Source organism: Malus domestica, chromosome 06, assembly GCF_042453785.1.
Source record: "Malus domestica chromosome 06, GDT2T_hap1".
NCBI classification, from domain to species: domain Eukaryota; kingdom Viridiplantae; phylum Streptophyta; class Magnoliopsida; order Rosales; family Rosaceae; genus Malus; species Malus domestica.
This window is the reverse complement of record NC_091666.1, coordinates 22,847,889-22,875,863: the sequence shown is the minus strand read 5'-3', so window position 1 is coordinate 22,875,863 and position 27,975 is coordinate 22,847,889. Positions and strand designations below refer to the sequence as shown.

Sequence of the window (27,975 nt, the reverse complement as noted above, 5' to 3'; positions counted from 1 at the left end):
TGTTACCCACGTGTATATCCGAACCAACCCGTTATCTTAACAGGTGCTTATCGGGTTATCCGATTCATTATCGTGTCGATCCGAACACGTGTTAATTTCGTATCGTGTCGTGTCGGATTATCGGGTCGTGTCAAGAATTATCAAGCCTAATGTGACCACATTGTGCATCATATCCCATTTTTTAATATCGGTATACATATATTTCCCATGCATTGGTCCATAAAGTCACGTAAATTAAGGGACACATTACACCTAAGCACAAAGCCACATAGGTAATTAACCTCTTCTAAACTGAAAGCCTCAAGTCAATGACTCAACCTGGAAGGATCAAGAAAACAAAACAAACACTATTTTACTTCTGTACCTTAAACATAAAGTCGTCTCTTTTTCGTCGCATTTAAAAAAAAAAAAAAAAAATATTCAAACGATGGGCCCATCATAATTCTATCGTTCAGAGTAAGAACTAATCATTAACTTAATACATCAATCGGTAATGTGTAATTACAATATTACAAGGTCCCTAATGATACAGCTTCTTCAGGGCCGGGGCCGGGCAATGGCGGTTTGATTAGAGAGCTTAATCAACCACATCATCACTAAACAGCTTAAATTTGCTGGCATCAAGAACCAGTTTCCTTACAGAGGAGAATGTGCCCAAAAGTCCTGCACCTGTGAAGACGATGATTATGGATATGTTCATCCAGTAAGTGAATGATGATTTTGCAGGCTTGTAGGTTTTGTTGTAGAGAAGCATTGGGAGGATGAAATCTAATGGGATGAAGCCGACAGCTCCAACCACGCCGCTTATGTCGCCGAAAAATGGAAGCATTGCTGCGAAAAATCCGCAGAGTACCATGTACAGCGACCGAAGAATTATTCGGGGAATGAGATTCCTTTTTGAGAACATTCCTTGTTTGACATCTGCTGATTTCTGTTCCATGATCTCATAAGCAACTTGAGAATAAACCTGCACCATATCAGACAAAGACAACCTTAATACAAATTTATACAGCCTAAGAAATTAAAATCTCAATTTTCCTAAAAGGGCAAGAGTAAGCTGTGAGCTTACCAGGCCAATGGCAAGAAGCTGAAGGAGTACAAAGATCACAGTAAGTCCAAGAACCCAAGTAGGAGCGAGAGAAGGTCCCTCATCGGGCATTAGGCTATTGAGAATATTTGAACTAGATTTGTTCCCAAACACCCAGTATCCGGACACTGCAGTCGAATAGAAAGTAATGAAAATTACTGTGTAACACATCACGAGACCCTTCACCATCTTTCCAGTAGCTGGCGGCGCCAGGGTTGCCTGCATTGATCCATTGGCATATGATAAAATTTTACGAAGAAGCATATCCCAAGCAAGAGATTGTTTGGCATTGTCATTTATGTTCACATTTTCACACTAAAGTTAGATGGAAATTGATATTCGCAAAACAAAACTAGAAATTCACATCCGTGTTTCCAAGGAGGCTACCAGATGACATCACAGTTGTGCAAACTAGCATTTGAAGCTTGGAATTCTAAAACCGATAAAAAGATCTAAAGATGCAGTATTTACTTGTATTTCAGGTAGTATTCCATTCCCGAAAATAGCAGCAAATATGGAGATGGAAGTGAAGGCATTGAAGAGCCTTGTTGAAGTGGAAGATTCTAAGGAATAGTCCCTTGCAGGGGCGTTCTTAGAGGTACCTAGAGGAAAAAAGAGATGTTTACCGCACAATTAGAACTTTCTTTTCTATAATAGACAAACAAATTTCATGATCGAATAACTGAATAGGTTATGTGGCCCCTTATTGACAAAAATCTGTCATTACTTACTGAAGATTAAACATCTTGATTGTTATAATTCCATTTTAACAATAAAAGTCCACTTATGCACATGCATGTCATACAAATCCAAAATGCATGCCTAATTAGGACTCATGAGGGATGAGAATTGTTAATGACCAATGCAAGTTTTGGTGCAGAGAAAAAAATTGTTGCTCTAACTCCTCCGGAAGAATCAAGTTATTAACTCCTTTTTTTTTTCCTAGCGAACATAATTTTGAACTAGGGAAAAAGCACAAGCTGCATGAAAGATGGCCAGAAAGATACATGTATACAATTTCTTTGTATAAGTAATGCATGAAAGCAAAATATAATTGAGTATGCTGAAGAGATGTTGAAGGATGAAGTACCTGCATAAATACAAGCACCGACCACCAGGAATGAGTAGCCCAAGCTGAGAAGCAGCGAAACTAAGTTGATGTGCCTGAGGGAGTGGAAAGTTGGAAGCTGAGAGATGACTATCATTACCACGGTAACCATGGCTATGAAGTGGTACAATTTCAGAGATCCATTCGGAGAAAGCTCTGAATACATAATCTTACAATAAAACAAGTTGACAATAAGACATTGCAAGGTTAATAGAATCTAACTACTGCACTGTAATGCTGAAAAAGAGTAAAACCAACATAACTACCATAGAAAACAGTTTCTGAATAAAACGTAATTTAAGTTTTTTATTAGCATTTACAATGAAAGCATGCAAAAATATTCATTGATTCATATGACATTGTTCCATCGAAGTTCACTATGAAAGTTCTTTTCTTTTTTATTTAGAAAATGTCAGTAGTAACTGGTTTGTTGGTGCTGAACCAGCTCAACATGCAAATGTGATCAACTTGCTTCAAGCTTACAGAAGACTGCTTCAGCTTCCTTGAGGCTAAAACAAGCAAGTGCTTTTCTGTTAATCGTTTTTCGTTTTTATGTTTGTGTGTGGTTTTGATGTGAAACTGCGAGATTGAGACGAGACTTAGATTCGTATCCCTATTGGTTTGAAAGTGGTGAGATGGCAAAATTATGTATTAGCTCTATCTGATCATTCTCCCGACAAACACAACAATGTGCTATTTGCTTGATCAAATTAAGCTTTATCCAAATTTTCAATTACCCTTATACTTTTGTTCCTTCAAACCCAACTACTTTCCTTTCCAACTGTATGAGAATTGAAAAGAACTATAGGATTGAGAACAAGTTGATGATTTGGATTATGTTTCCCTATTGGTTTGATAGCCATTGTGATGGCATATCTATGCACTAGCTCTTTCTGATCATTCTCTGAACATAAATTCATGTTAACAAAAGGTAAAGGATGACCGCAAGCCAACAAGGCTCCCTACTTTTCGAGGATCGGAGGGGGACGTCTATCATACGCAATCTTACCCTTGCTTTGCAATGAGACTGTTTCCATGATTCAAACCTGTGATCTTTCGGTCACAAAGGACTGTTTCCATGATTCAAACCTGTGATCTTTCGGTCACAAAGGAGCAACCTTTCTGTTGCGCCAAGGCTCGCCCTCAAGTAAAATAAAAAAGTAACCAAAGTCATGATCCAAAAAATGCTTCAGCTATGTTCTTAACTGGGCACATCCAAATGAATCTAAATACAAATTTTCGCCCGATTTCAAATCAAGGTCGAGGTACTGATTTGATCGATGCAGCTAGGTGTGCATAGATATTAAGGAATGTGACTAATTGATTGCTGTGAAGCTAATTGAATGTGGGTTTTGTGAATGCATTTTTAGACCTTCCTAACTGTGGGTGAAGAATGAAGATTATGAAAATCTTGGTCGCTGAAGAGTTTACTAATCTTAATCTCCTAGGCAGATATGGATGTTCAACGATAAAAAGAAATGTCAGCATAGAGATAAGATTTTGGGAATTAAGAGATGACTAATTTGTTGCCTATAATTTTTACCAATTATAATTTGTGAAGCAACTGCCACAACTCTTTACAAACGAAAAGCAGCTGAAGCATGTGGGAAGCTAATAGCTTCCACTGAACAAATGTCTCAAGTTGAGTAATTCACCTATTAATATCATTCTTTTTAATACATGAGCAAAAGTGCATGCCGTACTCATCAGTCATCGTACACCCCATTAAACATAAAATCAAAAAAAAAACAAAAACAGAATTACCCCTTAAGACGGGGAAATGATTTCGACACACCGTTTTTTCTCCTTCTGTAGACCAAGTTTATTTTTGTCCCTTGATTCCCTTTTGATTTATTCGATCCAAAGTTGTGCAAAGGGAGAAAACGAGTGTGCAGAAATCACTTCTCTTATAGACAAACTAATATCTTTTGGTGATAAACCAACACATTATTGCATGCGTTGATGTGAAGTGATGATAATGATGATGCAATATATACCTTAAGGCATTCCCCAGAAAGCAAAATTGCTCCTATTCCAACCCCAGTGTTTATAGCCGTTTGAATGAATATGACGAAATAATACATCCATCCTGACCCTACAAGAAAAAAAGAAAAAAGCCAAAATCCCACACTTAATTAGTTTATAATCCAAGATTCCTTATATACAAGTGCTTATTCAGCGGGTCAGAAACAGAGCATCACACTCATAAACAATTAAGGATTTTTTTTTTGTGCCAGAAGCATCATATGACTCAAAAGCAATGCTTAATCAAATGCAACTTGTTTAGCACTAGGACTAAAAATTAGCAAACCCAACAAATACCTACATGCCATAGATACATCGTCACTGTGGCATCCCTAACAAACCATGTGTAAGTTTCCGTATTATTTGTCTGAGACGCCCCGTGCATGCAAAAATCAAAGCTAACATTCCCAAATCACGAAAAACGATCTCAGCGACGTGAACACGGTCCTGGTGCCTCATCAGGGAAGCAAAATGTAAATAACAAGCGACGACGTCGTCTTGACGCAAAAGTAGAGTAGTTACCTAATACGTCGGCGGCGAGTTCACGGAATCGGATGTGGCGGCGACCCTCCTTCTCACACTGGTCGAGCACCTTCGACATGAGGTAGTAAGAGTAGAAGGTGACCAGGCCCATGATGGTCAGGCACAGAAACCCCGGCCCCCACCCCAGTCCTCTGAACGCGTACGGCAGCGTCAGTATTGTGGGTCCCACTATCGACGTCGTCAGATGGAACCCGGCATGCCACCACTGCCCTGTATTTGCATACACACCAAGTAAATATACAAATCGGAATTTCAAAAATACAGTTGATTAAACGGGCGGTGGGGAGGGCCGGTGTTTGACCTTTGGATTGGAGGACGAAGACAGCGCCGGCGTCGCTTTCGCGGCGGGCTCCGAGGAGGGTTTCGGAATCGGGAGGCCCCGTCATCGTTTGATTCGAGAACCGCGGAGAGAGGAGGAGGAGGAGGAGGAGGAGGAGATGCAGCAGGGGGTGTGCAGGTTAAGGGACGATTTAATGTGGGCAGGAGGCGGCGTAGGTTAGTGGAGTTGTTGGAACTTGGAAGTAGCTGATTGCAGGTGTCTACTAGGCTAAAATGCGCGGGGGAGACCTTTTGCCACCCGAGGGAAACCTTGACACTGTCTTTAACTTATTCAGTTACTCTCAAACAGTCAAACTGAAACCCCCTCACCGGTTATTTTACAGAATTGCCCCTTATTTCTCCTTCAGCTGAGGTATTGTTAGAGCATTTCCAATGAGAGGATTTATATGGGGCTGAAAGTAGTTGATATAGAGCTTTATAAAAGAATCTTTCTGATATTCTTTCTTCACTTGTAAGTGAGATATCTTAGATTCGATTCTCGCTAAAGACGAATTTGAACCATATTATTGCTACTCCATTGTGAAGCTAAGCTCACCCCTTTCCCTTATTGTAGATAATATCGTTTATTCAAAAAAAAATATCTCTCAATAAGGGGTTATTTCTTTCAGGCTCTATATGAGGCTATATATATTTATTTATATAGTAATTTAATTACGTGATAATTTTTTTTATGAACCTCTAAACCTAAAATGACACACCCCGTCCCGAAGGAGGGCATGCTGGCCGTCACGTGAGAGTGACGTAACCATTTGCACAGTACGGAAGCTTTAATTATACAATTTATAAGTTGATACACCCGAAGGTGAGTCCTAATTTTGTCCAATCTGTCAGAACACCGTCAAATTCCTCGTAGTCACCACACCTTTGTGATTCCTGAACCTGGAGGGGCGCAAAACCAAAATTGAGTGGGTCAGTAAAACAATTCTTTTCCAAATCCAAACATTTCTCAAAACGTTGTAACCCCTCTCCGTAAAACCTGTATACTTTCCCAGAAATGTAAAATATAAATATACATATATATTCTCAATACTTCAATTCATTAACTCAACATTTTTCAGTACAAATATGTCATGCCATATCGGAATTCAACAGTTAAGTATGAATGCATCAACAGTAATTATATCAGGTGCAAGAAGTAATCAACCGGAGGCCCTCTAATAGCCATGTACGGTTGAACCTAGAGCTCAAAATCTATCACTCTCACTCTGCCGGAGTCACCTCTGTGACCTGTACGGCCTTCTGCACATAAGTTACGCTCTAGTGCTTCTCTCATCAATCATCTGTGCACATAATCTAAGGTCACCCACCAGTCGAAATCTCACTAACACTCTTCGATTGGCCCGTCGCACCCACTCCGCGTGGACTGTGCGACCAGCATCTACTTGGATCCAAGGCGAGCGTGCGATGCGGTGAATACTATAAGCACTAAACTATGGTGCAGGATTTGAGCTCAATATACATCAACATCATCATAACAGTAATTAAATACTCACCTGATACTCACCTGTGCGTCCGCCGCACCATTCATTCATATGCATCATATCTCAATTCATGCTTTTCATATCATTTCATGCATGGCAATTCGATTTACATTTCCATATATATTTTTCATATACTTCTAATGCATGACCTTTCAATTCACGTTTTCATATAATTCTATATACCTTTCGTTTAAAACATAATTTCATTCTAATTCAATTTCTGGGAAAACGTCAAGTATATATATATATACGGAAAACAAAACTGCCCACTCACCTGGAGTTCGTCCAACAACTCCCTAGCACCACACATCAAGGCGTCACGACGATCGCCGCCTAGAATAGTAATCAAATCCAACCTCAGAATTCATATCGATAGAATATATAACTTATATAAAATACGTCACTACGTAGTTCGATCCGGAAGATCTGCCACTCAGATTTTAAATCCATAACTTCCAGAGGTCCACAATATATCTCTAGGATAACATCCTAAAATTTCATTACCATCTAACGGTTGGATCTCCGTCAATTTCCAAAACTAAGTGACGGTTAACATTTATCGTGAAACGTATGCAATCACCCTAACATTTGCATCAACATGCCTCCAATACCATTCAAGAAACATCACTAAAAATTTATGATTACCACTATCATCTAGGATTACTAAAATACGTGTATGAGTGGGAACGCACAGGTGAGTATCAGGTGAGTATTTAATTACTGTTATGATGATGTTGATGTATATTGAGCTCAAATCCTGCACCATAGTTTAGTGCTTATAGTATTCACCGCATCGCACGCTCGCCTTGGATCCAAGTAGATGCTGGTCGCACAGTCCACGCGGAGTGGGTGCGACGGGCCAGTCGAAGAGTGTTAGTGAGATTTCGACTGGTGGGTGATCTTAGATTATGTGCACAGATGATTGATGAGAGAAGCACTAGAGCGTAACTTATGTGCAGAAGGCCGTACAGGTCACAGAGGTGACTCCAGCAGAGTGAGAGTGATAGATTTTGAGCTCTAGGTTCAACCGTACAGGGCTATTAGAGGGCCTCCGGTTGATTACTTCTTGCACCTGATATAATTACTGTTGATGCATTCATACTTAACTGTTGAATTCCGATATGGCATGGCATATTTGTACTGAAAAATGTTGAGTTAATGAATTGAAGTATTGAGAATATATATGTATATTTATATTTTACATTTCTGGGAAAGTATACAGGTTTTACGGAGAGGGGTTACAACGTTTTGAGAAATGTTTGGATTTGGAAAAGAATTGTTTTACTGACCCACTCAATTTTTGTTTTGCGCCCCTCCAGGTTCAGGAATCACAAAGGTGTGGTGACTACGAGGAATTTGACGGTGTTCTGACAGAATGGACAAAATTAGGACTCACCTTCGGGTGTATTAACTTTGAAGTTGTTTAATTAAAGCTTCCGTACTGTGCAAATGGTTACGTCACTCTCACGTGACGGCCAGCATGCCCTCCTTCGGGACGGGGTGTGTCATAAAAAAGTTCAAATTCTGACAAAATTAAATTTTATCACTTATGAACCGTTCGTTGAATTATATTATCTTATCTCATTGTCATCCGTTGAAAGATGCAAACCTCAACTTTGCCCTCTGAAATAATCTGATTTTCACTTGCAACACAACAATTTACCAAGCACTAATTGGTAAATTAATATCTTACAATTTTGAAAAGAAACAAAACTTATTTAAAAATTTCACACACGGAATGCCCACGAACGTTAAATCAATTTGAAATTTTAATTCTCATAGAATTTAAATCAATCATTAATTGGCCCAATTATAATAAATTACAAACACAACCAAATGTTTCATCACATAATAAGGGGCATTTTAGGATGATAAAATTTTGTAATTTGAGTCATAAATCAAAATAAATGATTTTTTTTTTTTTTGTTAAAACCCAATAAACGGGTTTAAGTCAAGAAAAAATATATATGGTGTGTTAAAGGCAAAGAAAAATGAATTTTAAAGGGGAAATCTAAATTTTTAGATAAAAAAAAGTGAGTCTTTTTAGTAGAATATCTTATATCATTTTATGTCTTAAGCATTAAACATACAAACAAAATGTAACAGGATCTTTGGAACAAAAATATGTAAGGAAAAAGAATAAAAAAAAAAGAATAAAATGAGAGTATAAGTGTAATTGCAAGTAGAATGAGAGTGATAGAATTTAGCTCGCATGAGTTGCTACTTTTCTCATGAGACCCACTGTTTTTGGGGGCTAGATGTAGACTAATTTTATGCTACCCAAGAAAGGAAGTCGCTATTCCAAGTGGTGGATGTACCCCATTTTCCTACTCATTGGAGATGAAATTTCTCAAGAAGACTTAAAATGTAGTAGCCTCATGAAATATAAAACCTCCATGGGGATGCTCTTAAGGGGTGTTTTGGTCTTTTCAATTATTTTACGATGGAGTCGAGGACCAAATCTTGGTAAACTTCATTTTGCCCCCTCAAATTTTCGTCTAATTTCAAATTCATACGTGTCTTTTAATTTTTTCAATTTCATACAAGGGCTCAAAATTTTATACCAATGCCATATATCAATTTAAAAAATACGTTAAATTTCCCGTTATAGGATGACGTGGTAAATGCAACCTACATTTTTGCTATGTGGCAATCAAATTTGTCCACGTAGATAAAAAGATAAATTATGAAACAAATCAATTTAAAAGAGAATAGTCTTTTATGCCAAAAAATTAAGGCCAAATCATTTTCATTATCCCTGTGGTGTGACCCTAGTTTTAATCTGGTCCATGTGGTTGAAAAAAATGGTTATTCATGACCTTATGGTCCTGTTAGCAATATGGATTCAATTGTAATTTCTGTTAGCAATACGATTCAATTGTAATTTTTGTTAGCAATACGATTCAATTGTAATTTCCTTCCATTAAATCTCTGTTAAGATTCAAGGGCAAATATGCCCTTCGATCCTATTAGTTGAGACAACTAATCATAAATTACCTTTATCTGGTTCATAAGAAATAAAGCAAGATAATGCCAGATAGACTAAATTTGTAGATAAAATTTTCAAACTAAATAATGTGTCACCAATAAGAATGAGCAAATTTATCGACGCTTAATAGTTCAATTTTCAACTTCCATGTTATTTGGTTTACAAAAATCTACAAACTTAGTCTCTTGTCATTACCCAACAAGGGAAATCATCTGTCAGACCAAATTCGAATGGATGAACCATTACCGACAATCCAATGAGTCCCCTGTTCAAGGATCGGGCGAGCAGCAACTATACCTCTAGCATTTCGCTTTTAAGAGCCAAGTGGGGCATCCCAGAAGGATTTATGCAGAAAGTATTTCGCTTTTAAGAGCCTAGACGTTAGTGATTCAGGAGTTGCAACAGTCACCACCCTTGTTCCGCAGGAAGAGCAAGGGTGAAATATAAATAACGGAAACCCAACCCCCCTTCATTTTTAGGTGGGCACATGGCTTCCCAGGAGAGCCAGTGGATACGTCTTTTGGCTTTGTTACTACCCCACCAAAACCAACTCAATATGCGTTGCAAACCATCACAAAGTGTTTGGGGAAGAAGATGGCAATTCATAGTGTAGATAAACAAGGATTGATCGACAACTTTTATGAGTATTTCCTTGCCGGCCGCACTAAGGAGCTTATCCTTCCAACCTTTGAGTTTCTTCCACGACCTATCTTTTATATGAGAAAAGGCAGAGCAGTTTTGTTCCAACCTAAGATTAGTAGAAGCCCCAAATCCCAAATATTTGCCTTGAATGTCAACACGAGAGACTCCAAGGAAGGAAGGCAGCCAGCTGATCCTGAATCTCTCTGAACATTGGGACTAAAAAAAACCACTCTTTTGAAGATTGACGCATTGCCCATAAGCTAACTCATTGCATCATCCTCGAGTGACAGCCAGCACATGGCAATCTCGATGTCCCCCAAACATCGGGATCAGGGCGTGTCAGTGCACCATTAATTTAAAAGGAATAGGAGACCAACATGACATCACCAAATTAAAATCCAAACCTGGGCAAAGCCAAGTTTTTCCATCATTCACTGAAGAAAACCCCATTCCATCAAGTTTTAGAGCCATGTATGTAACCCTGATTCCGTCTGCGGTGGGGTTATGCAAATAGTGACCAATTTCTGCCGCCATCAGAGAATTGATTGTATGAAGTTGTGCACAATCCCGCTGATTTGTAGGACATTGTTTGAAGTGATTATATGTAGTTTTGTGAAGTTAAGAAAAACATTTGTTCAATAATCAGATCAGGTCAACTCTTGAATTTGAATCATTCAAATCTTTCATTCATAGTTAGCAAATGCTAAGGTTGACATCAAAGTTGACACTAAAGAAAGAAAAAGGTCAAATTAGCCATCAAAGTGATGGGCATGAAACTCCTACAAATGTTTCACCAACATTTGAACACCGTCTGATCATCATCAATTAACAGAGGTAGATGCAGCAGCAGCACTTTTGTTATATTCCTCTACCTCCTTCTTGTATGCTTCCATTGCTTCAGCTGCCTTCTCATTCCAACCCTTTTTCTCTTCTTCCTTCATTTCCTATATAACCCAACAAGTGAAACAAAAAATAGGATCAGTTTTAATTAATTTAGGGTCGAGAACATGTTACCAAACGCAACTTCCGAACCCAAATGCAATCCCGTACCTTCCATTTCAGTGAAATCATTGCAGTAATGGTGGTGCTGTTAGTCCCTGGTCTCTCCTCCAACAGAGCCTTTCTTGCTTCCTTGCTGCATCATTCAAAACAAAACTGAAATCAGTTTTTATTTCTCTTTTACGGGAGATTCTACTGTGTTACCAAAGATACACACACACACATATATATACACACACACTCTCTTTATCGCTCTCATCGCATGACCACGATTTTTCCCTTTACAGGGTTTCATGTATAAGACATTACAGGACTACAGCATTTAACGAGGAACATTACCTGAACAAGAGGTAAGAGGATGCAGGCTTCTTGGGCTTGTTGGGGTCAACATTCTTCATGTCTTCCTTCTTCTTCTTCTTCTGCTCCTCCTTCGTTTTCTGTTAATCCATTACAATTCGATTAGCAGCCAACTAATAATACAATAGCAACAAAATCAGTAAAATAATGGAGACCACAGCTTGCTTAGTAGTAAGCAAACCTTGATTATGTTTTCAGTCTTCTCCTTCTTCTTGAGAAGCTGCAAGGCTTCATGCTTTTGCAGTTTCATCAGCTCTTCCTCTTCCTTTTTGAGATTGGAAGCTTCCTCTTCCTTATTCTGCTTGTAAACCTCCATCTCTTGCATATACTTCTCCTTGTTCTTCCTAGCCATCTCCTCATACGGCAATTTTTGCACCTCCGTCATGTTTTTCCATTCTTCACCCGTGATCTTTGCAACCTACAAAATAGTCCCAAAATTGACAAATTATAATATGCTATGAGGCTTTTCATGTGGGGATGGTGATTTTCAAATACCTCAGTGACAGTTTTGTTCTCTGCAGCCAGAGCTGGTCGCCTGTCGTTTGTGAACAGAAAAAATGCCGACATTGGATGCTTGGGTTTCAATGGATCCTTTTCCTTCTTGGTTTTCTTGTTCTCCATTTCGGCTTCTTGCTTGAACTGTAGGTATTGTTCAAGCAACTCCATAGCTGTCTTCTGCTTGTTCTCCTCCTCCAAGAGATGCATTGCTTCCACCTCACGCTTCTCTTTTGTAGTCACTTTCAGGTAAGCTTCCTTCTCGGCCTGGTACCTCTCTTCGTAAGGCTTCTTCTCTTCAGCACTGACGTTCTTCCACTTGGCCCCCAAAATGTTTGAGACTTCCTTAAAATCTGCTTCAGGGTTCTCCTTCTTGATCTGCATCAAAACCACAAAAGCAGAGTCAGAAATTGTTTCTCACATACATCTGCGAACAATCGTAGTGTTCTAATCTATAACTTACCTCAGCCCATTGATCTTTGCACCATAAGATGTAAGCAGGAGCTGGCCTTTTCTTCTCAGGGCAACCCTTCTTTTTCTTGTCTTGCACTGGTTGAGCAATTGGGAATGCCTGATGAAAAATAAGTAACCATTATGTCAACCCCATTTCAAGATCATCGAACCGCTTCGATCAAACACCCAAGAAATTACAAATTACGAACCCTAAACACGTTTTTGGGCAATTTACCAGTAACCAAAAAGCATAAAAATCCCAAATCATCAACCAAATTTCATGTGAACCCTAATCATCAAGCCAATGCAACAAAACAAATTCCAGGAAAGGGGATCGAGAACAGAAACCCTAAGAACATATAAATCAAGAACCCTCAGGGATTTTTTTTTTCCTTTTTTTTTTACAATTAACAAGTAACCAAACAAATCTAAGAATCCAAAATTAAGAATCACCCAACCAAACTTCAGATCCATAATATATTTTCTCAGCATCCAAACAGAGGATAATACAACGCATGCAGAAATAAGGACGCAAATGAAGAAAATAAAGGGAATCAAGAAAACAAACCATGGTGGGTTTGAACTCCTTGATCTTCTGCAGCTTCTTTAACTCCATCTGAAGCTTGTCTTGCTCTCGGCCCTTCATTGCGAGATCTTCCTCCTTGGTCTTCAAGATCTCATCCTTCTCCTTCAGGAGCTCCTCGGTTTTCTCCTTCTCAAGCTTCATCGCTTGCAGCTTCTCTTGCATTTCTTCGAGTTCTTTCTCAAATGACGACGGTTGGGTCTTCTTCTGCTTGGCCTGTTTCTTAGAAGCCGCAGCTTTGGCCGACTTCTTGGGGGAGGTGCGAGTCTGAGAGAGACTCTCGTGGTTCTCCTTCGCTGGGTTGGAGTCCGATGGTGTTTGGATCGGGCTCGGAGTGGCGTCCGAGACCTTTCCTGCGAGGATATTGGCTGAATTTCCAGATGGGTTTTTGTCCTTGAGTGCCCTTCGGCTGGCCCTTGGCTTCCTGTTGGGCATTTCGGCGATTGCAGTGTCAGCCATGGCAGAGAGAGAGAGAGAGGAGGTCGGAGGATTTTGAATTTGAAATTGAGTGGTTGTTTGGGGGGAGGGAGGGGTTGTATATAAGGAGGGGGCGGCCCAACGGTAAGTTTTTTCAAATTCAAATTAACTTTCGAGATTGAATTGTTGTTTGACGTCCGGTAATAAGCCTTGACCGTTTGTAGAAGATGGGTACAAGCCCTTACCATATATAGAGATTACAATTTGTTTTCTTTACCATAGATGGATATTACTTTTCAATTTTGGATAGTTTTTGTTCAAATTTACTTCTTCAATAAGGTTTTCAAATGATTTTTTTGGATAAGTCTACCATATGCGTTCGTGATTATATTAGTTTTAGTTTCACAGTAAAATTCTTTGGACAACAAAATGTCAATTCGAATTATTGGTTAGAAGAATTTGTGTACCATGCGGTGTCAAATTCACTATCTATAAATAATATGCAAGTATCAAATATAAAATATTATACTTCAATGTATTAGTTTTAGTTTTAGAATAAAATTATTTAAACAACATGTCAATCTTAAAAGATTATGCTTTAATGTAAGCAGCAGTGTCAAATTCACAATCCACTAATATAATATGCAAGTATCTCACAAAAAACATTACACCTTAATGCCACATACAAAGAATTTAGATTAGGGCATATAATACTGCACAAATATTAAATTGATGACTGACATGACAATATTAGATTTTCTCTTTCTCCAATCCATATGTTTTTTTTTGTTATAAATGAAATATGTATGACTCATTATTTATCTCTTTGACAAAAAAAAAAAAAAAATTATATGTAGGACTCATTTTTAAAAAGAAATCAACCAAAATAAAATTTCAATATTTAGATTTTCTCTTCCTCCAATCCTTAATGCCCGTTTTCACATGTCAAATTTGACCGCAAAAAATTCATATGTCAATTCACATAGAATTAGCATATAGATTGAGCCTTCTTCCTACCATCAAATTCACGTAAAATTTGACATCCCCACAGGAGATGGTCTTACTTATTGAACAATGTTTGTAATTGTTCCCGATGAGGAACGTATTTGGATGGGAACAAATCAATTTGGATATTATGCAGGCTTTGCATAAAAAAAAAATTGTTTCGTTTTTCACACTTAAACAGCACATAAAGTAACATGATTTTTTTTTTGGGGGGGGGGGGGGGGAATAACAAATTAAATGAAATTCGGGAAAAAATAAAATAAAAAACAGATTTTGAATCAAGATTACAAAGTTATAAGTTTATAGCAAGGTTGCAGGCAGTTCTGCTCGATGGATGGGAGCGCGATGCCGCGAGAGTCGAATTCTTGTTGAGAGTGCGGTTAATACAACATCATGATCATTTTGCAGTGTTCTTTTCTTTGTAACTACAGATGAGGATCTAAATCACAGGCCAGTAGACGCCGGTAAAGATTCAGTCTTGGCAAAGATGAACCGGTTCATCCGGAGAAGAACGAAAATTTGTTGTACAGACAAGGCAGAGAAGGAATTTACGATTCATCAGAAACTTCTGCAAGAAGCTTTACCAGGATCCATTATATGCTCTCTCATGATCTAGAAGGGGAAAAAAATAAGAATTCCGGCAGCGAAGTAGGCTGATGTTTCTTATCCATTTACTATCATCTCCATTAATATATCATTCCAAGATTCTATAGGTCCCGGTAAGCACCAATGCAAACAATCAGTCTGAACCTTCGCGTTTCTGCCTTGTTCAAATGGATGATACTGCCTATATGGACCTGGATGTCCATCAGGTCTCAACAAAGAAAGTTGGAAAAGGTCAAGGAGTTTGAGATTCACCCCATGTTTAGAAGCTTCAGCAGCTGCCTTCGGAAATTCTTCTAGTTCAATGCCACGCAGAATCTTATTTACCTCCTTCACTTCAACCTCACCTTCTTTAGCTGGGGCCGTTTTCTTGCAGTTTCCCCCAGTATTCCACTCCCCGCCCTCAAAATGATCAGGTGTGGACGTTCTGAAAAATATTGTGCCCTTGTAATCTGACTTTACTATAAAGTTCATCACAAATCTCAGGGCTTTGCGATAAGAGAAATCAAACCCCAACTCTGTCAGATTCCTTTTAGGACAGTAATGGCATCCCAGAACTTCATTGCCCTCGTAGTAGATAGCACTTTTGAGAAACCATTTCCCTGTTGAAATTATCATGTAGTCCCAACCGTGGTACTGATCCACCCACTTCTTATCAAGCTTGTCAAGATGCAGTTCAACTTCAGATGATGCCACACCATCAGAGTCTTCAAAAATAGCAGCTTGGACAAGGAATGGGGACCAAATAACTGAGACGCTAAAATTGTAAGAGGGGAAGTGCCATCTTCTGGACCTGTAATCCTTGTCATGGTACACTTGAACGGCTCGTTCAACCTGAAGGACAATGTTTCAATCAAATTTTAAACAACCTCTTCAAAGAAGTTAAGTTCTAGGCTTAAACAATCTAATAATCAACCATTTCTTCGATCAACCCAGAATCTCAAACATTAAAGATGGCATGCTGTAAAAAGATGAACCATGGACCAAAATTCCAGAGACAAAAGTAAGAAACAAATCTACACTTGTCATTTTACAGCTATAGTGGTAACTTTGTATGTGCAGGTGTGCGCGTACATACATGGATAGACGGTGGGGAAACAACTTTATACCACCTCAATTAACTTTTCTAGATAGAACAATTTCACTGGCATATATTTGTATACTATGACCCTATATCTGTATAAAGTTATATTTCCTTCTATGCTTCATGTTGTAATGACTGGTGCAGCTATAAAGTGGGTAAGCTGGGAAAGGTGCAAAACCAAAATATTACGGAAGCTCTAGTGAACTAAGAACAACAGACAAGAGCAAACACTAGCAAAATTGCTTAAAGAAGTTATTCACGAGTTATTGAAACTTTCTAGAATTAGTCCAAAAAGTTCTCAAGGGGATCACATTACTGGAAACTAATAGGTTTGTTATCATCAAAAGTTTTTTATCTTGATCAATGATAAACTAACTGACTTTACAGTTCAAAATGATAACTGATTCAAGTTCAGTAGAAGAGGCAGACAAACCATGAAAATGTATTACTCGAAAATAGGAAGGGTAGCTAGGGAAGTATCTGACTGAGAATTAAACACATTCTCCACATCCTAACATGTTAAGTTTCTAGGACAAATGGAGACCTTAGCAATTAGGATATCCTAAATATCAAGTACCTAAGGGCCCTTTCTGACCGACCTCTTTCTTAGTTTCTGGCCAGGGTGGTAGAGCATTTCCAACCTATTCCTCAAAAGAAAGGTTCCTTCTCTATCCCTTCAACCTTCTCGGGAGGCAGGATGCCCCATAAGCACTTTTACCTTTCCTCTTTTAAACACCTTCTCATCCATCGATGAAAAAATTAGTTATTAGGTATCTAAGGAACTCAACTCCAACGCATCTATCCAACCGAAGCATATGAAGGATTATTTTCTTTTTTATGTTTTAATACTAAATATTCTGTTCATTTGTGCAAAGCCAACATTTATATGTGAGCTATGAATTCAAATGCATACCGTGGAGAGCATGCACAGCAACGACTGGACATGGTTACGAGATATCGAATCACCAATCAACGCCCATGCTTTGTTCCTCATCATTTCAAGAAATCTCCCTGGATCAAATTTTGGCATTTCACAATATCGTGGCTTCCACTTCCAGTATAGAAACCCTGTATCAGGCCTCCCATTTCTTATGCAATTCTGAGGATTTTCAATTGTGGGGCAGCTCTCATTGTAAGCTGCACCCGAAGTACTCGGAATCCAATCCCCAGAGAAAAGATCGCACTTTCCTGCACAAGCGCACAAACTTTATCTCCATTGAAAACTAACTCACTTAATGCAATTGCAATCGAATTCACTATCTGAAATGAGAGATTCCAGGAAGAGTAAAAGGATCTTTCAACTAATAGTATCAGAATAACTAGCAGTACAACAAAACATTGAAATGATACGAAAAGCCAAAAACTATACCGAAAATCATCCACAATTCCCAACATATTGGAGCAAAAGTCCAATTTCCCAACTGCAGATCTTGGTAACCTAAACTATCAATCACAGAGCAAGACTTTCCAACGACAGCAGTTCACTCCAAACTAAATTTCTCATACATACAATACAAAAATAGAAAAACAACAACAGCCATTAAAGAGAATTAAGTAATACCATTTGGTGGAGGTATCTGGTCCTGATCTCCATCTCCTGGAACTAGCCTAGAAATTGGCTGCTCTGAATCCACAGTATTCTCGGGAAAATGGGTTTCTTTTCCGGGAAAAGGCATCTCATCCTGATCTTCGTTTTGTGGAAATTCCACAGAGATTGGCTGTTCTAAATCCTCAGTTTCCTCAGGAAAAGGGGCTTCTGTTTTGGGCGAAAACTCATTGGAGGTGGAGAGAAAGAGACGAAAAGCAAGACCCATCAGAAGGATTGCAACTCCAAACTTCACCACCAAATGCTTGTGCTTGTGATAAAACCAGTGCATCCAATTCAGCTTCATTGCCTTCACTGCTTGCTTCTTGCTCTCTCTCTTTCTCTCTCTCTCTAGATCTTTGAATGCAGTGGATGTTGAGCAAAAAGGATTAAAACCCAGAAAAATAATTACTTGTTTGATTGGGATTATATAAAAAGATCAAAACTTTTGAGATGTTAGATTGGATTTTGGATCGAAGAGAGTTTTCTCCTGGTGTGTTTTTTGGCTTTTGGCTGCCGTGGATGCCTGTTATTTGTTAATCATGCATAAGTTTATTGTAGAGTGCAGTTATGGGAGCGAAGATAAAGTGAGTAAAGCCAGTAATTAATTATTTTTAATGAATTTAATAAAGTGATTCATGATTGGAGGGCAAGAAAATTGGCTGGTAATTACAAGTTTAATTTTCATTAAAAAGAAGTTAAAAATTATGAAGAGACTGAAGAATAAATCACTTTAATATATTTCACAATAGAAAAAAGCTGATCCATCGTCAGTTTGCAATTTACACATTAATAGCAGAGAGTTACTCACCGACAACTGTCCCAGTTACAATTCCGATGATTTAGAGTACCAGAAATTTTTCAATGTGTCAGGAACACGATTTGATACATTAATGTTATAATACAATTAATTGGTAGGGTAAATTATATTTTGCATGCTCAGATTTGTTGTTAATTACAACCTCATACAAAATCTTTAAAATATTTCAAGCTCATACATTACTCATTATTTCATATCAATTTTGTACAATCTTAGTCAATCTGTTAAATTTTTCGTTAAATGTTGATATTGAAATGTTTACCCTAATTGAATTTATTTTTTTCAAATTTCCAACCAATTATGTATTACACTTGTTAATCAGGTCGTGCACTCGACATAGTGAAAAATCTCTCCTAAAGGAGAATGTGTGTGTGTTAATAGTTGTTTTCTTTTTTGATAATATTGATGCTGAATTGTTGTTTAATATCATGTATTTGAAAGAACCACTCAACCAACCTCTTTGATCCTATTTAAGGCTTGCTTGATCAACTAATTAGGTAATACAAGCTCTTATTAAAGAAACATTTTAGAAGATGAACGGTTGAAATTGCATTGTCATGTATATTAAATTTGAACTATAGTTTATTTTATATGATGATTTTTAAATTGCTTCAATTTTTATTAAAGATATTAAAACTTAAATATAAAAAAAGAGTATATTGTTTTAATCAACCGACCTAACTTAATATATTTTTTTATTTATATTCACCTTACCAACCGAATAAAGATTCTTGTCAAATTCATGTACTCGTGAGTGATGCCACTTCGATTTGGATTCGACCACAAAACAGCATATGATATGTTTGCTTCCCACAATTACTTAGGGTTTTTAAATAGAATATCTAGTTCAAGTAGCATTGCCATTAAGTACTACAATTTAATGGTTTTTCTTTTCTCTTATAAGACCATTTACAAGCCATAGAATAAAGCTTAAAATATAAGCTTTAAAACTCCTCCAAACATCTCCAACCATAGGGCTAAAATAAGCATTTGGGAAAAAATATATCTTTGGACTAAATTCTCTCCAGAAATTAAGCTTGGCTTAAATTATTATGTACCCATAAACTGTCATATTTCAAAACCATTTTTTGCTTTTTTACTTATAATCCAACTGCTATGATCAAATGAAATCAAATCTAACAGTAAAATAAAAGGGCCTAAAATTAAATCTAACATCTAAAATAATTTTAAAAAAATGATTTAAATCAAATTCCACTTAAAACTTTATAAATACCTATGTATTTGTATGATTTTTAATTATTTATTAGAATTTAAATATTTTTAAGTTAAAATGTTCATAAAAATCAATTAGAATAATCTACATAAATTTTATTTTTCAAAAAATTTATAAAAAAAAGATAAAATCATTATTTAATAATCTCGTACTAAAATTTTAAGCCATAACCATTGGAGGAGAAAAACAGTTTCTAGGTTATTGCTTAAAATTTTGTGGCTTAAATTTTTAAGTTTTATTCCCAAGGGTTGGAGATGGTATAAGTGAGAGCTTTTAGGTTCAATTCTCACCACAGATGAATTTAAACCGTATTAATGTTAGCTCATTATGAGGTTAAGCTCATCCATTTAATGTAGATAATATCATTTGTTCAAAAAAGTTTAAATAACAATTATTATTCCACTTCCCTTTTTATGACTATTATTATGATTATCTTATGATCATCTTATAAGATCTGTCATGTCCCATGCTTAGTCAACAGAATATAGCATTTTTAAGATGTGTTTAATATTTGGTTGACTTGAATAAAACAAACGCTAATGAGAATCATAGTAAAATACGAAACGGGTATATTATGTGAAAATACGTACGTGCATTATTTAGCAACTTTGTAAAAATGATACTTTGAACGATTAGAACTTTTTCTTAAATTTTAATATTTACTTATTTTTGTTTTTCAATAATATGTTAAAAATACGTATAAAATAAGTGAATTTCATGTGTATTATTAAAAATATGACTAAATAATGTGTATTAAAAATGAAAAATATGCATATATTTATAATTTGTGTATCATACGTTGAAGTACAAAAAGTGCAATTTAATGAATTGTGACGACGTGTCCAGAAAGTGAAAATATTTTTAAAAAATACATATGTACGTACATAATATGAGAATATATAACGATGATAAGAATGTCATGACAGCCTTGTTGTCGACAGAAAATGAAACTAAAACAGTCTATAACATGTCAATGACATGCTTTCTGTCGACATCTTGCGAGTATTAGCATGTCAAGGTATCAGATTGCAAATAGTCACTAGAAGGTAGGATTTCATTTCAATCTGATCCAAAATTTCCCTATTAATTTTTTTTACTTTTACTAAAAAGCCACCCTTACTTTTACAGAATCAGAAACCAGTACATATATCAGAGGCTTATTTACACATGAAAATTTGAAATCTACTTGGTAGAAGCTTGACAAACATTGGTTCACGTCAGTGCAATGTGTTCTGTACCTTGCAGTGTGTGATGTAGCAGGAATCTCGCCGGGACAACGAGGATCAACAAAGCGAAATCCAAATGTATGAACAAGCACGTCGATAATACAGAAGAACTATACTGTACAAATACAACATGATAAAATCTATCCAGCCTCGAACACAACCGGGTGATACAATGTACATATCACCTACACTCGCAGAGATGCAAACGTATGAACAACTAACAAACACATAGGATCCAAGAACACGCCAAGAATTTAAATGGTGATTGACCCGTTATTATCATCTTTAAAGACTCGAAGCATACAAGATTTAAATCGCAAAGTGAATGTTCACACAGCCATTCTGGGGACCTTCATGCCAAATCCAAGCTTTGCCTTCTCAATTCTGTCCAATAAAACGTCAACGATCATGAATGAATCAATACGAATACAAATTAATAAATGATAAGCCATCAGACAAGCTGATACATAAACATTTATGAAGGTTGATATATTACCAAATGGTGATAATCATAAATGAAAAGAAATTAACAAATGCAAAGCAAGAAAATGACGGTAATCTTAGTTTACGCTTGCAGACACAGGGCAATAGCCAAATAAGGATCAAGCTAAGTTGTTTGATATCGATCGAGCAATTTTCTTTACGTAGGATCTTCACAACAAGACGGTGATCAACATGCCACTGTAATCAAACTTATATAAGCACAAGGACTTACGTGGGGGCAAGTTTGCCGAGGCTTTTTAAATCTTCCCCTGAGTCCTCATCCACCACTCTCCCAGACATTTCGACGATATAAAATTTCTCTCTTGTAGTTGGTAGTCCTCTCCTTGCAAGCAGGTCCAAATCTCTCGGATGTAGCTCTCTCCCGTTTACATAGACACCGGTATTGCCAGCAGCACAATTTGTTGGAATGGGGTAATTGAATTCTTCAATAAAAGGCTGCAAAACGAAACGAATGCTTTATTATAAGTCCACATGAACCGTGTGCAAGAATATTTACAAATCAAAAGTTTATTGTTCTCACAGGAATTATGCCGAGGCAAGCTTGGCCCATCACACCCCAGAATCCGGCTCTGAAATCATACCTAGTTAAAAATGCGGATATGAAACAAGTTACTTTTTCAGCTAGGAGGAATTTACATGTCATACACTAAAAGTTGGGAGGCGACATGCAGACTTACCAATAATCTCCAGGTCGAATCGGGCCAGCGAGCTTTTCAGCTTTCCTAACAACATGATCCGGAATAGGTTGCCCGTTAATAAAAACAGTAGGCCTTGTTTTCTCCACAGCTTGGTTAGATTTTGAGATATCTCTAGAGCTCTTTTTTATGAGACCCACCAATAAGGAATGTGCACCCTTGCCGATTTTGGGGCGATCTTGTTCTTTTCTTCCCTTTGCAGAGTCTTGAGAAATGTTGGTATTGAGATATTCATTGTAAGAAACATCTACATTGGTTTCCACTGAACCATCTTTCACAGAATTCTGTCGAGAAGCGATCTTTCTAAAGAGTGCCTTGTCTTGGTTCTTGCAGTCACTGTCATTTCCCTTCTCGGCTCTGCTTACTGTACGTGTAGAACTATCAGACTGCTCCAAAAGAGGCGAACCTGGACGCTTTGGAGAAAAGGACTCTTTTGTTGGCAAATCAGCAGAGCCAGATGTTGGTATATGGTCCAGCCCATGATCAATGTTCTAGATTATTCTAGTAAGCAAGAGATGAGGCTGGAGTTTGCTAGACAATTCTAGCATGTTATTAAGTTGATGGAAGAAGCTAGAGAGTACTAGCTTCCTTGGTTGCAAATGGAAAGATCTAGAAGCTACAAGTATGTGGCTAGTCTAGATTTTTCTATACTAGAGGTTTGAAGAAGGAACTAGAAACTAGTAGAATGCCAAGCCCTCACCTATAAATATGGGTGTGATGTAACCAATAGAGAACTAAGAGTGAGTAGCAAAGGATCAAGTCCAAAGCTAGAGTTCCACTCCAAGAGTGAGAGTGAGAGTGTTCCACTACACATTGTGTGAGTGAAGTTTAGAGTGATAGAAAGTGTGTGTTATACTTTCTTGTATCCATCAAGCCTTGTCTTTGGCTTGGTAAGACTACTCTTGTTGTATTCATCTTTTTCATATAGTGAAGATTCCTTGTTTGGTGGACGTAGGCATAAATTGCCGAACCACATAAATTCTTGGCGTCCATTTTCTACTTTACCTTGTGCATTCTCTATCTTGTAGTACCGACATTCCTAACAAGTGGTATCAGAGCCCGGTTGGCTCGTACTACGAGATGGAAGGAAGTGGCACTATGATCAAACTCACCAACTCCAATTGGGTAACATGGAAGCCAAGGATGGAGGACATTCTCTATTGCAAGGATTTGCATGAGCCAATTGAAGGAGATGCCGCTAAGCCCGAGAGCATGTCCGATGCCGAGTGGAAGAAGATGAATCGCAAGGCTATTGGCACAATTAGACAATGGGTGGATGATAGTGTTTTTCACCATGTGTCTAATGAAACCAATGCTCGCGAGTTTTGGACGAAGCTTGAGTCCTTGTTCGAGAAGAAGACCCCAGCCAAGAAAGCCTTCTTGATCAAAGAGCTCATCAATGTGAAGTACAAGGATGGTTTAAGTGTAGCAGAACACTTGAACAATTTCCAGAATATCATCAACCAGTTGGCTACTATGAAAATGACGATCGAGGACGAGCTACAAGCGCTCTTGTTACTTGGATCCTTGCCAGACAGTTGGGAGACCTTTGTGGTGAGTATAAGTAACTCTGCTTCTAATGGTGTTCTTACTCTTGATAATGTTAAAAATAGCATGCTCAATGAAGAAACAAGGAGAAAGACTTCTGGCACAGATAGCAGCCAAGTATTTGTCACAGAGAACCGCGGAAGAAGCAAGAGTAGAGGGCCTAGAGGTCATGGCAGGAGTCCTAGCCGATCCAAGTCAAGGTTCAGGGGTGCATGCCACCACTGTGGCAAAGAAGGCCATATGAAGAAAAATTGTCGAGTTTGGAAGAGAGAGCAAAGGGAAGGAAACAATCAGAAGAAAGATGATACTGGCAATACCACCGCTGTCATATGTGGTGATGTACCAGAAATATTGTCTGTTGGTGAATGTCTGCATATAGGCAACTCTGACAGAGACATTGAATGGATCTTTGATAATGGAGCTTCCTTCCATGCTACGTCCAAACGGGAGTTCTTCAGTACATACAAAGAAGGTGACTTTGGCATAGTGAAGATGGGGAATGAAAGCTATTCCAAAATTCTTGGAATTGGTGATATCTGCTTAAGAACTAATCTCGGCTGCCAATTGATGTTGAAAGATGTGAGACATATTCCTGATATACGTCTCAATCTGATATCCATCGGTACCCTTGATCGACAAGGATATTATCACCATATTGGCGAAGGAAAATTGAAGCTTACTAAAGGCTTAATGGTGGTAGCAAGAGCACGACTTTGTTGTACGTTGTACCGGTCAAATGCCAAGGTTTTGAAAGGTGAGTTGAATGCTGTGGAAGACTCATCTCTAGACTTGTGGCATAAGAGGCTAGGCCACATGAGCGAGAAAGGCCTACAAGTTTTGGCAAAGAAGTCTCATATTCCCTTTGCCAAAGGTACGTCGTTAAACTCTTGTGAGCATTGTTTATTCGGAAAACAAAGAAGAGTTAGTTTTTCTGTTCCATCTACAAAGAAAGGAAACTTGTTAGATCTTGTTTATTCAGATGTGTGTGGTCCCATGGAAGTCGAGTCACTTGGAAGAAATAAATATTTTGTTACTTATATTGATGATGCTTCACGAAGGGTGTGGGTGTATTTGTTGAAATCCAAAGACCAGGTGTTTCAGACATTCCAGGAGTTCCATGCCATGGTGGAGAGGGAAATTGGGAAACCTCTCAAGTGCCTTCGTAGCGACAACGGCGGCGAGTACACATCTCACCAGTTTAGAGAGTATTGTGTAAAACATGGCATACGTCATGAGAAGACAGTTCCTGGAACTCCACAACATAACGGTGTTGCTGAAAGAATGAACCGAACCATCATGGAGAAAGTCAGGTGTATGTTGAGGACTGCAAAGTTATCTAAGCAGTTCTGGGGTGAAGCTGTAAGGACAGCCTGCTATTTGATCAACCGATCTCCATCAGTACCATTAGGTCTTGATGTTCCAGAGAGAGTATGGACTGGTAATGATGTGTCTTACTCTCATCTGAAGATGTTTGGTTGCAAAGCTTTTGTGCATGTGCCCAAAGAGCAGAGATCGAAGTTAGACTACAAAGCTACACCGTGCATCTTTCTTGGTTATGGCGGTGAAGATTTTGGTTACAGATTATGGGACCCATACCAGAAGAAGTTTATCCGAAGTAGAGATGTGGTCTTTTATGAAGATCAAACAATTGGGGATTCGGATAAAGAGGCACAACCAGATGGCGCAGTCAGAGGAGTTGATCCATTAGCTTCAGATGAAGAAAGTCACGATGACATCCCTGAAGCAACTGCCAATGAAGTGCCTGCAGAATCAGATAATGCTGATCAAGAGGAGCCTGATCAAGATGTGCCAGACCATGAGATTGCTGATCAGGGGGAGCCTAGTCAAGAAGAGCAGATTCAAGGAGAATCCAATCAGGGGGAGCCTCTAGCCCCGCAAGAGAATGAAGATCAGGTCAGAAGATCCAGCAGAAGTCGAAGACCGTCTACCAAGTATTCTTCATCAGAGTATATCATGTTGACTAATTATGGAGAGCCCGAAACTTATGAGGAGGCCAGAGCTCATAACGACAGTGATAAATGGATGAAGGCAATGGAGTCAGAGATGGATTCCTTATTAAAGAATAATACCTATGAGCTGGTGGAGCTTCCAAAGGGCAGAAAAGCATTGAAAAACAAGTGGGTGTTCAAATTGAAAAATGACGACAACATGACAAGGTACAAGGCTCGTTTGGTTGTCAAAGGTTTTGGTCAAAAGAAAGGAGTTGACTTTGATGAGATTTTCTCACCGGTGGTGAAGATGACTTCCATTCGAGTTATCCTTGGTATGGCAGCAAGCATGGATCTTGAGCTCGAGCAGTTAGACGTTAAAACTGCATTTCTCCACGGCAATTTAGAAGAGGAGATATACATGGAGCAACCCAAAGGCTTTGAAGTCAAAGGTAAAGAAAATTTGGTGTGCAAGCTCAAGAAAAGTTTATATGGTCTTAAGCAGGCTCCGAGACAGTGGAATAAGAAGTTCAACTCATTCATGGTGAGTAATGGGTACAAGAGAACTCATGCTGACTCTTGTGTCTATATCAAACAATTTTCTGGAGGTACATTCATCATCTTATTGCTTTATGTTGATGACATGTTGATTGTCGGACAAGATGCTTCTATGATTAAAAAGCTCAAAGAAGAGTTATCTAAGTCCTTTGACATGAAGGACTTAGGGCCAGCCAAGCAGATTTTGGGCATGGAGATAATTCGTGACAGAAAATCCAAGAAGTTGTGGCTGTCACAAGAAAAGTATGTTGAACGGGTGCTTGAAAGGTTCAACATGAAAGCAGCCAAACCGGTAAGCTCACCTTTAGCCAATCATATCAAGTTGAGCAAAGAGTCGTGTCCAAAAACATATGAAGAAAAGGAGAAAATGGCAGTTGTTCCCTACTCTTCAGCAGTAGGAAGTATCATGTATGCAATGGTGTGCACACGACCAGATATTGCTCATGCAGTAGGTGTGGTGAGCAGGTTTCTCTCTAATCCAGGGAAGGACCACTGGGAAGCCGTTAAGTGGATTCTCAGATATTTGAAGGGGACTTCTAAGATGTGCTTGTGCTTTGGCGGTTCCAAACCAATCTTGGAAGGATTTACAGATGCTGACATGGGAGGTGACCTGGATGGTAGAAAATCTACGTCTGGGTACTTGTTTACTTTTGCAGGGGGAGCCGTGTCTTGGCAATCCAAGTTACAAAAGTGCATTGCTTTGTCCACAACCGAGGCTGAATACATAGCCGCTACAGAAGCATGCAAGGAGTTGTTGTGGCTGAAGCGGTTTCTCCAAGAGTTGGGTTTGAAGCAAAGTGATTATGGCATTTATTGTGATAGTCAGAGTGCTCTGGACTTGAGCAAGAACACTACATATCATTCACGCACTAAGCACATTGATATTCGTTATCACTGGATTAGAGACGCTATCGAGAACAAGTTGCTGCAGCTGAAGAAGATTCATACCGATAATAATTCTTCAGACATGTTGACAAAGGTAGTCACAAAATCAAAGTTGGAATTCTGCATTAAAGCTGCTGGGATGAACTTCAGGTAACTTGGAGTCATGATCGGAATTCCTCCCTCATGGACTGGAGGGGGAGATTGTTGGTATATGGTCCAGCCCATGATCAATGTTCTAGATTATTCTAGTAAGCAAGAGATGAGGCTGGAGTTTGCTAGACAATTCTAGCATGTTATTAAGTTGATGGAAGAAGCTAGAGAGTACTAGCTTCCTTGGTTGCAAATGGAAAGATCTAGAAGCTACAAGTATGTGGCTAGTCTAGATTTTTCTATACTAGAGGTTTGAAGAAGGAACTAGAAACTAGTAGAATGCCAAGCCCTCACCTATAAATATGGGTGTGATGTAACCAATAGAGAACTAAGAGTGAGTAGCAAAGGATCAAGTCCAAAGCTAGAGTTCCACTCCAAGAGTGAGAGTGAGAGTGTTCCACTACACATTGTGTGAGTGAAGTTTAGAGTGATAGAAAGTGTGTGTTATACTTTCTTGTATCCATCAAGCCTTGTCTTTGGCTTGGTAAGACTACTCTTGTTGTATTCATCTTTTTCATATAGTGAAGATTCCTTGTTTGGTGGACGTAGGCATAAATTGCCGAACCACATAAATTCTTGGCGTCCATTTTCTACTTTACCTTGTGCATTCT

The 27,975-nt window shown here is 38.3% G+C and overlaps 4 protein-coding genes, 1 long non-coding RNA gene and 2 other non-coding genes across 7 annotated transcripts; 2 read left to right on the top strand and 5 right to left on the bottom strand.

The window, feature by feature from the left end:
• Nucleotides 1–442: 442 nt before the first annotated feature.
• Nucleotides 443–5,474, bottom strand: LOC103454622 (probable GABA transporter 2). The gene is made up of 7 exons (XM_008394216.4): nucleotides 5,065–5,474; nucleotides 4,743–4,973; nucleotides 4,193–4,290; nucleotides 2,178–2,364; nucleotides 1,559–1,689; nucleotides 1,070–1,306; nucleotides 443–967 (listed from the first exon to the last, which is right to left on the bottom strand). Exons 1-7 carry the CDS (start codon nucleotides 5,147–5,149, stop codon nucleotides 578–580), a joined length of 1,359 nt encoding a protein of 452 aa, XP_008392438.3. The 5' UTR covers nucleotides 5,150–5,474; the 3' UTR covers nucleotides 443–577.
• On the top strand, nucleotides 2,781–2,866 carry LOC114825712 (small nucleolar RNA Z102/R77). Its single transcript, XR_003774543.1, has one exon. It is a non-coding gene; the product is annotated as a small nucleolar RNA Z102/R77 (small nucleolar RNA).
• On the top strand, nucleotides 3,010–3,098 carry LOC114825711 (small nucleolar RNA Z102/R77). The gene has a single exon (XR_003774542.2). It is a non-coding gene; the product is annotated as a small nucleolar RNA Z102/R77 (small nucleolar RNA).
• Nucleotides 5,475–5,915: 441 nt separating the features above from the next.
• Nucleotides 5,916–6,990, bottom strand: LOC139196702 (uncharacterized). The gene is made up of 2 exons (XR_011581800.1): nucleotides 6,858–6,990; nucleotides 5,916–5,981 (listed from the first exon to the last, which is right to left on the bottom strand). It is a non-coding gene; the product is annotated as an uncharacterized lncRNA (long non-coding RNA).
• A 3,883-nt stretch (nucleotides 6,991–10,873) lies between these two features.
• Nucleotides 10,874–13,624, bottom strand: LOC103454621 (high mobility group B protein 6-like). The gene is made up of 7 exons (XM_008394215.4): nucleotides 13,087–13,624; nucleotides 12,529–12,636; nucleotides 12,066–12,443; nucleotides 11,752–11,988; nucleotides 11,553–11,650; nucleotides 11,265–11,349; nucleotides 10,874–11,158 (listed from the first exon to the last, which is right to left on the bottom strand). The coding sequence occupies exons 1-7, from the start codon at nucleotides 13,558–13,560 to the stop codon at nucleotides 11,036–11,038; spliced, it is 1,503 nt and encodes a 500-aa protein (XP_008392437.3). The 5' UTR covers nucleotides 13,561–13,624; the 3' UTR covers nucleotides 10,874–11,035.
• Nucleotides 13,625–14,739: 1,115 nt separating this feature from the next.
• On the bottom strand, nucleotides 14,740–18,394 carry LOC103454620 (protein trichome birefringence-like 23). Its single transcript, XM_008394214.4, has 3 exons — nucleotides 17,772–18,394; nucleotides 17,124–17,398; nucleotides 14,740–15,960 (listed from the first exon to the last, which is right to left on the bottom strand). Exons 1-3 carry the CDS (start codon nucleotides 18,100–18,102, stop codon nucleotides 15,187–15,189), a joined length of 1,380 nt encoding a protein of 459 aa, XP_008392436.3. The 5' UTR covers nucleotides 18,103–18,394; the 3' UTR covers nucleotides 14,740–15,186.
• Nucleotides 18,395–21,152: 2,758 nt separating this feature from the next.
• On the bottom strand, nucleotides 21,153–23,125 carry LOC114825321 (uncharacterized). Its single transcript, XM_029103696.2, has 4 exons — nucleotides 22,257–23,125; nucleotides 22,100–22,160; nucleotides 21,791–22,014; nucleotides 21,153–21,459 (listed from the first exon to the last, which is right to left on the bottom strand). The coding sequence occupies exons 2-4, from the start codon at nucleotides 22,127–22,129 to the stop codon at nucleotides 21,405–21,407; spliced, it is 309 nt and encodes a 102-aa protein (XP_028959529.2). The 5' UTR covers nucleotides 22,130–22,160; nucleotides 22,257–23,125; the 3' UTR covers nucleotides 21,153–21,404.
• Nucleotides 23,126–27,975: the final 4,850 nt, after the last annotated feature.